The sequence below is a fragment of the Peromyscus eremicus genome, chromosome 16_21, assembly GCF_949786415.1.
Source record: "Peromyscus eremicus chromosome 16_21, PerEre_H2_v1, whole genome shotgun sequence".
NCBI classification, from domain to species: domain Eukaryota; kingdom Metazoa; phylum Chordata; class Mammalia; order Rodentia; family Cricetidae; genus Peromyscus; species Peromyscus eremicus.
This window is the reverse complement of record NC_081432.1, coordinates 27,007,574-27,024,318: the sequence shown is the minus strand read 5'-3', so window position 1 is coordinate 27,024,318 and position 16,745 is coordinate 27,007,574. Positions and strand designations below refer to the sequence as shown.

General features: G+C 39.6%; 1 protein-coding gene across 3 annotated transcripts in view; it reads left to right on the top strand.

Annotated features, from left to right (window-relative positions):
- Ccdc138 (coiled-coil domain containing 138) overlaps positions 1-16,745 on the top strand; it is a 66,916-nt gene that overhangs the window by 29,397 nt on the left and 20,774 nt on the right. For 2 of the 3 annotated variants that reach the window (XM_059282113.1, XM_059282112.1), the window contains 5 exons: positions 426-503; positions 1,035-1,142; positions 7,329-7,490; positions 10,510-10,626; positions 16,258-16,450. In XM_059282113.1, coding sequence (XP_059138096.1) covers positions 426-503; positions 1,035-1,142; positions 7,329-7,490; positions 10,510-10,626; positions 16,258-16,450 — 658 coding nt within the window. The remainder of the gene's footprint in view (positions 1-425; positions 504-1,034; positions 1,143-7,328; positions 7,491-10,509; positions 10,627-16,257; positions 16,451-16,745) is intronic. The other variant, XM_059282114.1, reaches the window with a different exon arrangement.

Sequence of the window (16,745 nt, the reverse complement as noted above, 5' to 3'; positions counted from 1 at the left end):
TAGGAGCTTGAGGAGGCAGCTGATGACCTTGCATCTGTAATCAAGAAGCAAGGAGCAATGAATGCTTGTGCTCAGCTAGCATCTGCTTTTTATGTAGTCTAGGACCCAAGCTCTCAGAATAGTAGGTCTTCCCACCCCATTTAACCTAATCAAGAGAATCCATTGGAGGCATGCTGGAAGGCTCATGTGGATGATTACAGATTGTTGATAGTCAACACTAGCCATCATAGGAGTTTTGCAAATTTTTCATAAAATGTAAAATTTCCTAGATACTGTTAATGTTTTAGAATGAAATGGGGATTTTTGGCTGTTTTGTTATACTGCTCAGTTAAGTATCTGGTAAGATTAGATAGTGTATTGAAAAATCCTTCATATCAAAATAGTTTAAAATGTCTATCGAAATATGTAATTTTCCCCTTCTTTAGCTAAATGAAGTAAGTGAAGAAAACAGGAAGATGGAGATTCAGGCCAAAAGAGTTCAAGCTCGTTTAGATAACCTACAGGTAAGTTGTCTGTTTTTCTTCCATGAGTTTTTGTTTTTATAATTTTTTTAGGGCATATGTGTGTGTATGAGTGACTGTATGCCATGAGTGTGCAGTTGTACATAGAGGCCAGAAGCTGGTATTGGAGTTTCTGGAGCTGGAATTACAGGCAGCTGTGAACTTCCCAACTGATGTCTGTTTTCCAAGAGCAGTACCTTCTCTTAACTGCTGAGACACCTCTCTAGTCCCCGTCATAATTTTTAAATTAGTTATTTTATGCATTTGAGTATTTTGTCTGCATGTTTGTCTGTGCACCGTGTGCATGCCCAGTGCCCATGGAAGTCAGAAGAGGGCATTTTATACAGTGGAACTAGAGTTAAGAGATAGTTGTGAGCCACCATGTGTTTGCTGGGAATTGAACCCTAGTCCTCTGGAAGAGCAGCCAGCGCTCTTAACCTCTGAGCCATCTCTTTAGCCCTGTCTTGACTTTTAAATGATTTGCTTGCTTTTTATAAGATTGTTCCTTAATTCCTGATTGTGTGTCATTGGCAGAGGAAGTATGAGTTCTTGACAGTACAGAAGCTGAAAGGAGATTCCCATGTTGCTCCTGAAATGAAAAATTTAAAACAAGAAAAAGTACCGGTTTCAAAACCTTTCAAGGTATGATATGATTAAATTCCTCTAATGGAGAGCCAAGAAATTTTCTTTTATCCTTTAATCATTTTTCTTTCTATTTTAAGCAAAATATATTTTTTGAAAGAATTCATCTTAATTATTTTACAGAGAAGTATGTGGAATATTTTAATATATGCATATATATGGCAAAACCAAAGTATTTCAGCTCTGTTTTAGTTACAGTGACATTGACTAGTCACAGGACTCTTTAAGGTTACCTGTTGTTAATAAAGTTATTTTCCTATCAAAATCATACCCATCTATGTAGCTTTTTTATCAACTTACTTGATTTGCTCAACAGATTTATTTTAGTTCACTGTTTTGTGGCCTGTTGGTTTTTTTTTTTTTCCTTGTCAGCTTGACACAAGTTAGAATCATCTAGAAAAAGAGACTCTTAACAGGGGTATTTTCCTTACCGGATTACCTGTAGGCCAGTCTGTGGCATTTTCTTAATTGCTGATTGATATGGGAGGGTCTACTCTACTGTGAGGTGCCACCCTTAGGCAGGTGGTCCTGGATGGTATAAGGAAGCAGGCTGAAGAAACCACGGGAAGCAAGCCAGTGAACAGCACTTCTCTGTGGTTTCTGCTTCAGTTCCTGTGTCTAGGTTCCTGCCTGGAGTCCCTTTCTTGGCTTCTTTTTATGATGAACTGTGGTCAGGTTGTGGAAGTCAAATAAATCCTTTCCTCCACAAGTCGCTTTGGTCTTAGTGTCCATCACAGCAATAAAAGGCAAACTATGGCAGGGCCTGTGGCGAGGCAGCACTTCCTGACAGAAGGACATGGAGAGAAGCAGGCCTGCCAGAAACAGAGTTGGAGGAAGGCATGGAACAAAGTATGTCTTTCAAGGGCATGTATGGTGATATTTTATTTGTACTAAAATGTTATTTGTATGTTAATAAATAAAGTTGCCCAGGGTGACAGCTATTAGCAAGCCATAGGAAAGCAGGGCAGCGGTAGCATACGCTTGTAATCCCAGCACTTGGTAGGCAGAGCTAGGTAAGTCTCTGTGTGTTCAGGGATACAGCCAGCATTGGAGACACATGCCTTTAATTTCAATACCAACATAGAAAACCTGGAGGCCTTTACAGACAGGCCGTGACGAGGCGGTCATGTGGTTGGGTTTACAACCAATGAGAAGGCAGAACAGAAACTCTATATAAAGTCTTTAACACAGAAAGTAGCTCTGGTTTGGAGAGGTAGGACCACCGCAGGAGGAAGGGTAAGGTTTTAGCTCTTAGCTCTGACCTCTTGACTTTCTTCTTTGCATTGGTTCTGTGTTTCTTATTTAAAAAGACAGTTGGTTACATCTACAGGCATGCTTCCAGTGACATTCCTCCAATGGAGCCCCACTTCCGAGTGTCCACCTTCTTCCAGTAATGTCATCATGTTATGAGTTCATCAATGATTAATTCATTGGTTATTTATCATTGGTTAAGTCATCGTTAATTCATCATTGAATCAGAACTCTCATGATCTAGTTACTTTTGCTTCTTAAAGCTGTGCCTCTCAACATTGTATTTTGGGGCAACGTTTGCTATTCAGATCATAATACTATCCCTGAATGGGCTCTGTGAATCCATAATTTTTTTAACTTGAAGTATAAATCACATATAACAAACAACATACTAGATTTTTCTCATGTAAAGTTTGATTAGTTTTGGTAAATGCTTTTCCTCATGCCATGTACAAATACAACACTCAGATTTTCCTCTCTGCCCTTTCCTATTCATTCTTGCCCATCAGAAGTGGTTGTTGACATGGGTTCTATCATCCATGGTTGGCCTACTGTATAGCTTTAGCCAGTAGAATTGCATAGTATATACTCACTTGGTTAAGGGTTTTCTTTTCTCAGCATCACGGTGGTTGTATCAGTTGTGTGGTCAGTAGTATTCCATTGTATGTATTTTTCACAGTTCACTCATCCATTCTGTGGATAGACACTTGTGTTGTCTTTACTTTTTGTACCTTAGGAATAAAAGTGCTCCAGATACTCACATACAAGGATTTTGTAGATATGTTTACATTCTTCACTATATACTAGAACCTAGATTTCTGAGCTATAAGGTAGATGTGTATTTTTAAGAAAATGTCCATTTTCCAAAATGATTGTACCATTTTATAATTCTAGCAATGTATGAAAGTTCTGTTTATGTAACAAACTTGCCAGCATTTGTCAATTTTAATCCTTTTTTGTTTGACCCTTCTAATGTATGCATAATTGTATCTTACTGTAGACTTTAATCTTTTTGATATATTCTATGTAAATTGGAAAAAGGTGGAGATTTTATACCCAGGTACCCACTTGGAGAGATAGTTTGGCTGGCTGTTCTTTCAGAGGACTTGGGTTCTCTTATTCCGAGCACCCACATAGTGGCTCACAACTAACTCCAGTTCTAGGGAATCCAATACCTTCTTCTTCTGGCTTCTGCAGACAGTGGACACGCATGGTTTGCAGATATACATACAGGCAAACCACTCATATACATAAAATATAAATAAGTAAATATTCAAAAAATTTGTAGCCAGAAACCAGGGTTATTGACGTTTCATCTAAAGTTAGTTAGTTTCTACTTGAAGAAAAAAAATGAGGTTTAAAATTATTCTTGTAGCAGCTGGAGAGATGGCTCAGAGGTTAAGAGCACTGATTGCTCTTCCAGAGGACCTGAGTTCAATTCTCAGCAACTACATGGTGGCTCACAACCATCTGTAATGAGATCTGATGCCCTCTTCTGGTGTGCAGGCATACATGCAGGCAGAACACTGTATACATAATAAATAAATGAATAAGTCTTTAAAAAATTATTCTTGTAGGCCAGTGAGATGGCTCAGTAGACAAATATTCTTGCCAACCAAGATTGACATTCTGAGTGATTCCTAGAACCACAGTAGGAGAGAACTGACTTCTCATAGTTGTTCTCTGATTTCTACATAAGCACACTCTCACTCACACATGTATGCATCACATATACAATAAATAAGTAAGTAAACATATTAAAGTTATTCTTGTTTCAAAAAATGTGGCAGCTGTTCACCACTTTTTTCAGTTGCCTGATTTTGCCCTTAAGACTCTGCTTACTGTTGTGTATTTATTAAGTCACATTTGTATCTCTGTTTTTGTCTCCTCCCTTTGAGGCAGGAGCTCTCCCTATGTAGTCCAGTTTTGGCTGAAATTTACATGAGTCCTCCTGCCTCCACCTCGATGAACCACTGCACCTGGCTTGTTTTTGTATATTTTATTTTATTTATTTTGCAGTAAGGTCACAGGTAGCCTAGGCTGACTTTGAACTCACTCCATAGCTGAGAATGACCTTAAACTTCTGATCTTCCTGCCTCCACCTCCTGAATTCTGGGATGATAGACATGGGCTATCACACCTGTCTTCTGCAGTGCTGGAGACTGAGCTTCCTGTGATTTAGACAAAAGACAAATTTCCAGCTGAGCTATATCCCTAGCACTGGCTTTGCACATTTAAAAAAGAATAATTATGCCTAGCATACCTCATAATTTAATAATTAATTATTGTGAGGAATAGTGAATTAAATTAACCAAAACTATCTTTTGAAGGTATCATTGTCAAGCAAAATACAGAGACAGGGGCTGGAGAGATGACTCAAAGGGAAAGTGTCTGCAGGGTATTCACACAAGCATGAAAACCAGAGTTCTAATCCCCGAAGCCCTTGTAAAGGCATAAAAGGCTGCATCAGTTTAGCTGACGGCCTCTAATTCCCCACTAAGAAGAGACAGGGTTCCCCAGAGCAAGCTGTCTAAGGAGACCAGCATATCTGTAAGCTCTGGGATTGATGAGAGACCCTAAATAATGAATACTGTATAAGAGCCATCTAGAATGATTCATGATATCAACCTCAGACCTCATAGGCATATACTCCCACACCATGTGAAAACATGCATACACACATATTCATACCACACAGATGAAAATTGGGAAAACAAAAATAGAGAGACAGGAACGTTTATTTGGCAACAGTAAGATTGTACTCCAAGACACGTGCACCGGTCAGCCTTTGGCGTAACTGGAGATTAAAGCAAAGTTTGGGAATTTTATTCTGAGAAAGACATCTGCCAGTTATTCTGAAACAAAGTTCATTGAACTTGGGAGAGCTGCAAGCACTGGTCATCACATAGAGATGTTTCTCTGTAAAACTAAGGCTCATAGTTGACAGTTGTTAAGTAAAAATAGTCAAAGATATGGCAGACTATTTTGTTAGACTGACTCAGAAATAGTTTTTGGAGTAGGATCTATTTGTGTTCATGAGGTGTGGCAGGAAGGATTCTGTTTTTTTTTGCTGTTTTGTTTTTGTTTTTTATTTTATTTATTTATTACTATTGTTTGTTTTTGTTTTCCAAGACAGGGTTTCTCTGTGTAGCCCTGGCCATCCTTGAACTCGCCCTGTAGACCAGACTGGCCTCAGACTCAGAGATCTACTTGCCTCTGCCTCCTGAGTGCTGGGGTCAAAGGCGTGTACCACCACTGCCTGGCTTGTTTTTATTTTTTGAGGTAGGATCTCATGTAGCCTAGATAGACCTTAAACTTGCTCTGATAGATAGATGGATGGATGGATGGATGGATGGATGGATGGATGGATGGATATTCACATTTATATATTATATGTTGGGTGTATTAGAGTGGCGTATAGGCTGTGATCCCAGTAGTCCTACAGTGGCTGTCTCCGGATGGGAAGGCTGAGAAGCTGATAGTTGTTTTGTCTAGGAGGCAGCAGTCCTGATCTTGTGCTAGAGTCCTAGAGAGTTGCTGGTCTTCGGTCTACACTGGAATCTATCAGAAGGAGGCTTTAATACCAGCGAAGGAACGCCTCAGCAGCAGGACAGATGAACTAGCCAAGAGAGTGAGAGCAAGCAGGCAAAAAGCAAAGCTTCCTCGTCCCATGTCCTTTTATTTTGGCTGTCACCAGGTGTGGCCCAGACTTACAGTGGATCTTACACCTTCAAATGGTCCACTCAAGAAAAGCCCTCCCAAGTATGCCCAGCTTGGGTTTGAATGTATGTTTATTTTTTATGGGACCAAGCACAGGTCACACACATGCTAGGCAAGTGTTCTACTCTTGAGTTATATCCCAGACCTTTGTCTTACTGTTTTTTTTCCCTATTTTGGTAGGCTCCCAGAAAATAAGGTTTCCAGGGGAAAAAAATTGTGCATCATGTTTATATCAGGTTATTATTATTAAGAAAGTAAGTGTTGTAGGACGAAAATACAAAAATCCTACAATAGAAATTATTTAGTTTAGGGAATTGTTAAGTCTGTATTGTTAGACTTTTTATTTTTTAGATAGGCTGGTTCATGCTGTTGAATTAAAGCCATCTTTTACATTTTTGTGTTATCAAACTTAAATAATTTTAGTGACAATTATTTAAAGAAAATTTTTTCAGCTGGGCATGGTGGTGCACACCTTTAATCCCAGCACTCGGGAGGCAGAGGCAGGTGGATCTCTATGAGTTCAAAGCCAGTGGGGTCTACAGAGTAAGTTCCAGGACAACTAAGGCCACACAGAGAAACCCTATCTCAAAACAACAAGAAAAAAACAAAACAAAACAAAAATTTTTTTTTTTTGGGTTTGGAGACAGAGTCTCACTGTGTGTGTGTAACCCAGTTTTTCCTCAGACTCTTCTTTTTTTTTTTTTTAAGATTTATTTATTTATTATAATGCAGTATTCTGTCTGCATGTCTTCTTGTAGGCCAGAAGAGGGCACCAGATCTCATTACAGGTGGTAGTGAGCCACCATGTGGTTGCTGAGAATTGAACTCAGTACTTCTGGAAGAGCAGTCAGTGCTCTTAACCACTGAGTCATCTCTCTAGCCCCAAACTCGTTATCTCCTTGCTTATTTTCTTTAGTGCTGAGATGGGGTGATAGTCTAGGACTACTATAATATAGCCACTGAAAATTTTTATTATAGCAATAAAGTATAATTTTATTTTCCTTATTGTGATGAATTTACTTGTCTTATCTAAGCAAGCATTTAATGTTCTTAATACGATAGGGAATATTTGATTTGGAATTTATTTTAAGTAAACACCTAAACACTTGTCTAAAAACAATTTAAGTAAATTATTTAAGTAAATTATTCTATAATATTCTTGTTTTTATGGGGTTTTCAACTGAAGTCATGTTTGATTTAATGTTTGATCAATAGACAGCACTCAATGGACAATTATATGAACTGTTAATTGTTTTCATGGACTGGATCTCAGACCACCATCTTAACAAAGTGGAGCCTGAAGAACCTAGTGTGAATGGTGAAAAACCATCACTCAAACCTTCCCAGAGAAGTGACATTCAAGAGAAGTGTGTCAAGGTTGGTTTTTAAGATTCACTTCTTTTTGTTTTATGTATGTAAGTGTTTTGTTTGTATGCATGTAAGTGCCACCCGTGTGCCTGGTGTCTGAGGAGGCCAGAAGAGGGTGTTGGATCCCCTGGACTGTACTTCCAGAAGGTTGTGAGCCAGTGATGGTGCTTCGAACCTAACCTGGGTCCTTTGTAAAGGCAGTAGGTGCTTTAAACCACTGAGTCGTTTTTCCAGCCCCCAAGGTTTTGTTCTGTTTTTAATTAATTTAATACATGAAGAGATTAAGTAAGGAAAAGCTTTTGGCATTTTTATTTATTTTTAGTTTAGTTTAGTTTTTAAAGATTACATCCATTTATTTAATTGGGGGAGGGGGGTACACACCACTACACATGTATGAAAGTTAGATAACAACTTTCTCTCTCAATCAGTTCTCTCCTCCCACTGTGTGGATCCCAAGAGTGCAGCTCAGGTTCTCAGGCTTAGTGGCAGGCTCCTTTACCCACTAAGCCATCTCACTGGCTCTGGCATTTTTATTTTTTAAATTAGATTCATATATTTTATTTTATGTGAGAATATTTTTTTTTCTTCCGATTTTTCGAGACAAGGTTTCTCTGTGTAGCTTTGCGCCTTTCCTGGAACTCACTTGGTAGTCCAGGCTGGCCTCGAACTCACAGAGATCCGCCTGGCTCTGCCTCCCGAGTGCTGGGATTAAAGGCGTGCGCCACCACCGCCCGGCTTATGTGAGAATATTTTACCTGCCTGTATGTATGTGTACCACATGCGTATGTGCTACCTACAGAGGTCAGAAGAGTGTTTTGGATCCTCTAGAACAGTGGTTCTCAACCTCTGGGTGGAGACCCCTTTGTGTGTATGTGTGTGTGTATGTATGCAGGTGGGTGGATGGGACAAATGACCTTTTCACAGGGGTTGCCTAAGACCATTGGAAAACAGACAATTACGTTATAATTCATAACAGTGGTAAAATTACAGGTATGTAGTAGCAACAAAATAATTGTATGGTTGGGGGTCACCTCAGCATGAGGAACTGTATTAAAGGATCGCAGCATTAGAAAGGCTGAGGCCCACTGCTCTAGAACTAGAGTTACATACAGATGGCTGTGAACCACTACATGATGCTGGGAATTGAATCCCAGTCCTTTGCAGGAACAAGTCATGCTCTTAACCACTGAGCCATCTCTCCAACCCCAACTTCTGACATGTTTGTAAGTGAAAGTGTTGAAAGTATTTTTGTTTTGTGAGGCAGGTTCTCTGTGTGTAACTTAGGCTGTCCTTAAATTCACTCTGTAGTTGAGGATGGTGTTAAATTTAGGATTCTCTTGTCACTGCCTCCCTGTTTCTGAGATTATAAATATGTGCTTCTATATCTGACTTAGAAGCATTTTTGCTAGAAAATTGTCTAAACCAGCACTTTTTAACATTCATTTCAGACCTCAATATTAATTCATACTAAATTTGAAAGGTTTGTTTTATGTGTATGCATGCTTTCCCTACATATATGTATGTGTGCTGAATGCATGCAGTGCCCAAGGAGCTAGAAGACTGTTATGAGCCACCGTGGGGTTCTGGGAACTAAACTCTTGTCCTCTGCAAGGGCAGAAAGTACTCTTAACCACTGAGCCATCTCTCCAGCTCCTGTATGTACATTTAATTTTTCTTTATTTTGAGTGTTGTTAGGGATTAAACCTAGGGCCTAAGCAGGTACTGCAATGCATTTGTAGTTTTCTTAATATGATGGGAGTTAGTTTTTTTTAATGTAGAGACATGACCTTAAACAAATGCTTAAAAATGCCAAAATGGTCATCTATTCAGTGATGTGAATAGTTCTCCCTACATACAATCATAGATTTGAAACCTATTGGTATAATTCTTTTTTTTAATTGGATTTGGGGATTAAGGATAAAATCTCTGCTTTGTGGGGTTTTTATCATCAAAGGGAAATATTTCCTAATGTCAATATCAGTGCTCATGATTTGTAACTAGTATGAAAGGTCTTTCGAGATTGACAGTTATAAAAACTTTGAGGAAACGACAGGTTTTGTTTGTTATTTTCAGGAATAATTTCATGATTATTAAGTAGTCCAGGATTTTGAGTAAATTATATTCATCTTTTTTTTTTTAATCTTTAACTACAAAGGTCCTTCAAAACGTCATTTGTGCTAGGTAGAATAATGGCTGCAGAAATGCTCCCACTCTGCCCTTTGGAGCCTGTAACCATGACAAAAAGGAATGAAAATTGCCAATCAGCTGTCCTTGAAACAGGGAGGTTTCCCAGGGTTTCCAGGCTGTCTAGCATACTGAGTCTTTAAGCTGGAAAGGAAGATTTAGGATAGGCTGAATACTCAGTGCATCATTGCTGGCATTGAAGATGGACCAACCGTGGAAATGAGCAATGGGAAGGAGACAGTTCCGGAGGCTGGATACCGCCCTCAGCTCAGTCGGCATACATCTCAGTGCCAGAACTGTGAAGAACTGAGCTCAACTTGCAACTTGACTGAGTAAGGGGTTACTCTTCCCCTTAGCCTCCAGAAACATGTACAGGGTGGTAGGCATCTTAATCTCAACCAGCTGAGACCTACCTCAGACTAAGTGTTGTTTAAGCATACTTTGTGATACTTTATTACAGCTATAACAGGACTTATTTTATTTAGAATTTTGTGTTTGTTTTTTCAAGACAGGGTTTCTCTGTGTAGTTTTAGTGCCTGTCCTGGATCTCGCTCTGTAGACCAGGCTGGCCTTGAACTCACAGAGATCTGCCTGGCTCTGCCTCTCGAGTGCTGGGATTAAAGGCGTGTGCCATCACTGCCCAGCTTAACCTCATATTTTTAAAGATGTCAGTTTCCTACCCCAAATTAATCTGCATATTCAGTTCATTATCCACATTTCAACTGGCTTCTTTGTAGAAATGGATAGACCAATCCTAAAAGTCGTTTAGTTCATTTTTAGAAAACCATGGCAGTTAATTTCAGATATCTAAATATGCGGTGCTTTTGTGTCCCATCTCCTTCAGCTTCTGCCTCTGATGACAGAGCAGCTCCAGTGGATGCCATTTGTGAATGCAAAACTGCACGAGCCATTTATAAAGTTTATTTATTGGTCTATAAGGCAGCTGGATGCTGGAACACAGGTACTGACTCATCAGAACCTATCTACTAGTAGACTCTGCTTCGGATCAGTTCTCTTGGTTATGTTCACAGAAAAATAAATAGTACACCATGTGTACAATCTGTCCTCTTGTTTGAGAGCAGTCTTCTCTATAAAATACCGTCCTAAGGTTTTGATAGGGATTGTATTCAGCTTGTATACCAATTTCCTGTGATGAGTCTTTCAGCATAGGAATATAACCGTCTTTTTACTTACAGCTTATGTTTTTATATCATTGTTGCATAATTTTTGCATAAAATTCATGTGTGGACTCTTAATTATGTCTTTTAACTATTTGAGTTTTTGAGTGGTTTTTATCTGTTAAATTTTGTTGTCCATATGTTTATGGTGATAACATGTGTCTTAGAGTTTCTATTGCTGTGAAGAGACACCATGACCACGGCAACTCTTAAAAAGAAAAACATTTAATTGAAGTGGTGCCTTAACAGTTATAAGGTTCAGTCCATTACCATCATGGTGGGGAGCATGGTGGTGTACAGGCAGACATGGTGTTGGAGAAGTAGCTGAAAGTCTTACATCTTGCAGGCAACAGGAAGTTGACTAAGACACTGACCAGTATCCTGAGCATAGGAAACCTCAAAGCCCACCCCCACAATGACACACTTCCTCCAACAAGGTCATACCCACTCCAACAAAGCCATACCTCCTAATAGTACCACGCCCTTGAGATTATGGGGGCCAATTACATTCAAACTACCCCAGCATATAGACATATAATTGATTAACAAGGAATATTGGTCTTTGGTTTTTGTGTTTTGAACTTTGTCTGGTTTTATATCTATTTGATTTATAAAAATTGAAATCCTTTATTATTTCTAAGAGGTTATTAGGTGGTATAGTTAGGGTTTCTATTGCCGTGAAGAGACATCATGACCACAGCAACTCTTAGAAAGGAAAACATTTATTTAGGGCTTGCTTACAGTTTAGAGGTTTTGTCCATTATCATCATGGTGAGAAGCATGGTAGCATAAAGGTAGACATGGTGCTGGAGAGTTAGCTGAGAGTTTTACATCTTGATCTACAGGCAGCAGCAGGAGACTGTGTGCCACACTGAGGGTAGCTTGAACATAGAAGACCTCAAAGCCCACCTGCACAGTGACACACTTCTCCAGTTAGGCCACACCTCCTAATAGTGCCACTCCCTGAGCCAAGGATTCAAACATAAGTCTATGGAGACCATTCCTATTCAAACCACCACAGGTGAATAGAATGAATTCTTTAAATATTTGATAGTGTGATGCGCAATTCTAATTAGTCTCAATAATAAAACCCCAGAGTCAGATATCGGGGTAAAACCTGAAAGATCAGAGAAGTAAAGGAGCATAGTCATCTCTTACCTCTCCAACTCCTCAGAGTGGAAAGGGGAGAGCTCCTGTCTCCGCCCCGCCATATCACTTCCTGTCTCCTGTCTGTACAGACCTCCAGACCTCTATGGTTAACTAGGGCTAGTTTCTGATCTTCAGGCAAGCTTTATTTGTCAGAACACAAAATATCACAACAGATAGTGTTCAGGAGAGAACTAGAGATTTTATTCTTTTTTTATTTTCTTCTTTTTATATGAATGTTTGCTTGCATGTATGTAGATGTACCATGTGTGTGCAGTGCCCACAGAGGCAAAGAAGATCATTGGATAGCCTGGAACTGGAATTACAAAGGGTTGTGAGTTGCTATGTGGGTGCTGGGAACTGAACCCAGGTCCTCTGCAAGACCAGTAAGTGCTCTTAACCACTAAGCCATCTCTCTAGCCCTGAGATTGATTTGAGGGAAAGTTTTAAATTATGAATTAAATTTTTCTTAAAATTTTTATTATGTTCTCTCTCTCTCTCTCTCTCTTTCTCTCTCTCTCTCTCTGTGTGTGCGTGTGTGTGTGTGTGTGTGTGTGTGTGTGTGTGTATTTGTGTATACATGTGTCCTTGTGTCATGTAGAGGTCAGAGGACAGCTTTGAGGACAACTTCTACCATGTGGGTCCTAAAGATTAAACTCTGGTTGACAAGTTTGGCAGCAGGGGCCTTTCCCTGCCGAACTCACAGCCCCAGATCAGATTTTCCTTAGAGTTACCAGGTTGTTCTGATTTTTCTAACTTCTGGTAGTTTTTGAGGAAGTGAAGCGCTCTGTCTTGTTGACAGATCTAGACATCCAGTACTTGGACTGTAGAGGTGAAATGAAAGCACAGTGTGTTTGGCTATCTGAAGTCAGCCGCTGCAAGGTGACTGTTGGTACAGTGGCCTTCTCTCTCATGTGCCTCAGTGTCCAGAATGGTAGCTCTGCTACACATCAGTGTGGAGAAGTTGTGGGCTTTTCTGTCTTTACTTTGGTTGTTTTTCCTAAACATTTTTTTTAATGATCTTTCAAAGAATAATTCTTTTGTTTTACTGGCTTTCTCCTTTTTTTGTTTCCAATTTAGGTAATTTCTTCTCCTCTCTTTATTTTCTTCTACTAGTTTTAAGTTTATTTTGCACTCTTGTTTCTAGGTGACTGAAATGAAAATTTAGATTACTCATTTAAGACTGTTTGTCCTTTTGTGTATGTGGTAGTGTTTGATTGACACAGTCTTACTAGTCCTACTATGTAGCCTAGTCTGGCCTTAACTTACAGGTCTGTGCCTCAGCCTCTTGAGTGCTGGGATTGCAGTGCATGCCAGCTCGTTCTCTCTCTCTCTCTCTCTCTCTCTCTCTCTCTCTCTCTCTCTCTCTCTCTCTCTCTGTCTCTGTGTGTGTGTGTGTGTGTGTGTGTGTGTGTGCGCGCGCGTGCGCGCGCGTGCGCGCATGAGTATAGAGGACAGATAGACGTAAGGAATCTTCTGCAGTCACTCTACCTTATTTATTTATTTTTAATATTTACTTCTATTGTATATGTATGTATGCATGAAGTATGTGTGTGGGCATGAGTGCCACAGCATGTGTGTGGAGGTCAGAGGGCAGCTTTGTGGAGTTGGTTCTCTTCTTCTAGCTTTCTGAAAATTCCAGGGTCAGGTCACAAGACTTGTAGAACAAATGCCCCTCTGAGCAATCTTAAAAGGCCTCTACCTTTTTGAGACAAGGTCTGTCATTGAACGTGGAGCTCACTGAGTGGTTACAATGGCTGTCTAGTGATGCCCAAGGATCTGCCTATGTCTGCCGCCCCACGAGTCCCTCCATCCTAGGGTTACAGATGGGAGTGCTGGAGATTCATCTGAGGTCCTTAGGCCTGTACAGCAGGCTCTTAGCCACCTGAGGCATCATCTCCCTTACCCCTTATCCCCCATATTTTGATGCGTCACATTTTCATTTACATTTTAAAAAATATTTGTTTTATTTGTATTTCTGTGCATGGACGTGTGTGTCTGTGTGGGGGTTTGTACTAGACAAGGGTGGCAGAGCCCCTGGGCCCGGAGTTAGAAGCAGTTGTGAGCTTCGTGGCCGAGGTGCAGGGATCTGAACTGCAGTCCGCAGCGAGAGCAGCAAGCCCTCATACTGCTGGGCCAGCTCTTGTGCCGGCTCTCCAGTCCCTTTGTTCACAGTTCCTACCGGCTTTTCAATTCCAGGAGAACTTCCTTTTCACTGTGTGGATTATTTAGAAGTTCGTTTTAGTTCTTCCTGTTTTTGTTTTGCTGATGTGGCTGTATTGTTGAAGTTGTTCTGTTGTTGAGTGGAATGTTTTATGAATGTTAACTGGTGGTATTTATAAGTTCTGTATCCTCACTGATACTTTGTCTAGTTTTACTATCAGTAGTTGAGGGTAGTGTATTCAAGTTATGTTATAGCTTGTACATTTGTGTTTGTCTTGCATCATCTGCTTTTGTCTCACATTAGATAATTAACCTAAAATTTTTTTAGAAATATGATTTATTTATTCTTATTTTATGTACATTGGTGTTTTGCTTGCATTAATGTTTGTGTGAAGGGGTCAGATCTTGGAGTTACAAACAGTTGTTAGCTGCCATGTGGGTGCTGGGAATTGAACCCGGGGCCTTAATTGCTGAGCCATCTCTCCAGCCCCATAACCTAAAAATTTTTATGTGTTTGAGTGTACATATGCCCCACTTACATGCATTGCCCCTGGAAATCAGAAGAGTGCCTCTGATTCCCTGGAGTTGGAGTTAGAGACAGTTGTGAACTGCCGTGTGGCGTTGGAAACCCAACCTGGGTCCTGTACAAGAGCAGGCAGTGCTCTTAACAGCCAAGCCACCTCTCCAGCCTGCTTTATATTTTACAACTTGGTTGGTTGGTGGATATACATTTAGAATTATTGCGCTTTCTTGGTATAGTGACCCTGTTTTATTATGTAATTTCCTTTTTCTTTAAAAAATTTTTGTTTTGTTTTTTGAGACAGTGTTTCTCTGTGTGACAACTCAGCTATCCTGGAACTGGCTTTGTAGACCAGGCTGCCCTCGAAATGACAGAGATATGCCTGCCTCTGCCTCCTGAGTGCTGGGATCAACGGTATGCACCACCGATACTCAGCTTTAAAATATTTTTTGAATGATACAGGTTTTAATTATTTTAGGCTTAAAAATAGAAACAGTCTACATGCTATTAAAAATATATACTTTTCCTCAGGAGTACTAAAATCTTATTTACAGTACATTTAAATCAGATTGTATTGTCCATGCCACTCACTGCCCAATCATTTGATATCCCAAATCTCAGAATGTCTGTTTCTAGTTTTGAGTGTACAAATGTGTTCTCTACATTGCAGGATCAATGCTAAGCTTAGAATCAGTTTACAAATCCTCATGAAGATGTAGAAAATCATTATGAAAATCAATGACAAGGGCTGGAAGAATTAAGTCACAACACAGAAACTTTTAAGTTATTTCTAAGTCTAGCTTAAGCATTCTCATTTTCAGCAGTTTGAAATGGTTTCCTTTCGTTTGAGTCATAACAAGTCTGTAGAAGATCACCAGATCCCATGTTATTCTAGAGATACCTTATTCTGTACCATTATTTTTGTTTTGTCCATTTTCTTGTTGAAATTTATCCCATGAGAATTTTCTATGATTCTGACCCAGTATTTTCTTCTTTTGAAATTGTTAAGTTCTCAGAGTCACTGGGGGTATTTATAGTGAGACTGAGCTGAAAACACAAAGAAGTTAGTCATTTGATAAGCAAACACTTCATCCTTGCCCAGGGGCAGTCTTGGCAAGGTCTGGTCTGAGGCTGGAGCAGAACCTTAGTTCTTGGGAATCTGGCTTTTCCTCCTTGAAGAGACTGGAGTTATCCGTCCCCAGGCCACTGTGTGCTCAGTCTGTGCTGCACTGGAGATACCCTGTGTCCCTTTGTGCAACATTGCTTGGTTAGCTTCCTGCTGACATCATCTTTTCGTCAGGGCCTCTGAGAAAACCTTGGGTTGGCCTGGCTCCCAACAGAGAAAAGTGGTGAACTCAGAGTCCAACTCTCTTCTTTTGATACTTCTCTATGCCAGATTTAGCCTGATCTTAGTTTCTTAGGAAAACATTTCAGAAAAAGAAGTCCATACTTGGGTTTTAAAAGTTATTTATACAGTTTTAACTCTAAGTTTGCATATTTTTATATTCTGTTTTTCATAAATGTTTGCTTTATGTATAAATTTGATTAAGTATTTCAAATAGATGATTGCATATATTTTTAACAGCATTCAACTATGACCTCAACACTGAGGAGATTGGGTGAAGACATATTTAAAGGAGTGGCAATTAAAGGAATTCAGGATAATTCTTCAGAGCATTCTGTAGAGAACAAACCAAAGACAGCAGTATTCTTCAAGAGCTCCAGTTTGCCGCTGAGATTTTTATCAACCTTAATTGTCCTTAAAACAGTCACTCAAGGTAAGCTTCCAGAGTGTTCACTGAGTCATTTTTGTCAAACATTTATATGAGAAAATTATATAATAAAGCATTTCTTTTATAGTCAAGTATTTTCAACCTTTTCAGAATGAGATTTTGAGTTACTTTTTAATAGTGGCACATTTTGAAAACAATTACTCGTAATTGCTGAATTTAAGAAAACAAACTCTTTAGACTTGCTTTCTTTCAGAGCCTTTGTTGATTTGTTGTTGTTTTTGAGACAGAGTCTCTCTGTGTAGCCCTGGCTGTCCTGGAACTCACTGTGTAGACCAGGCTG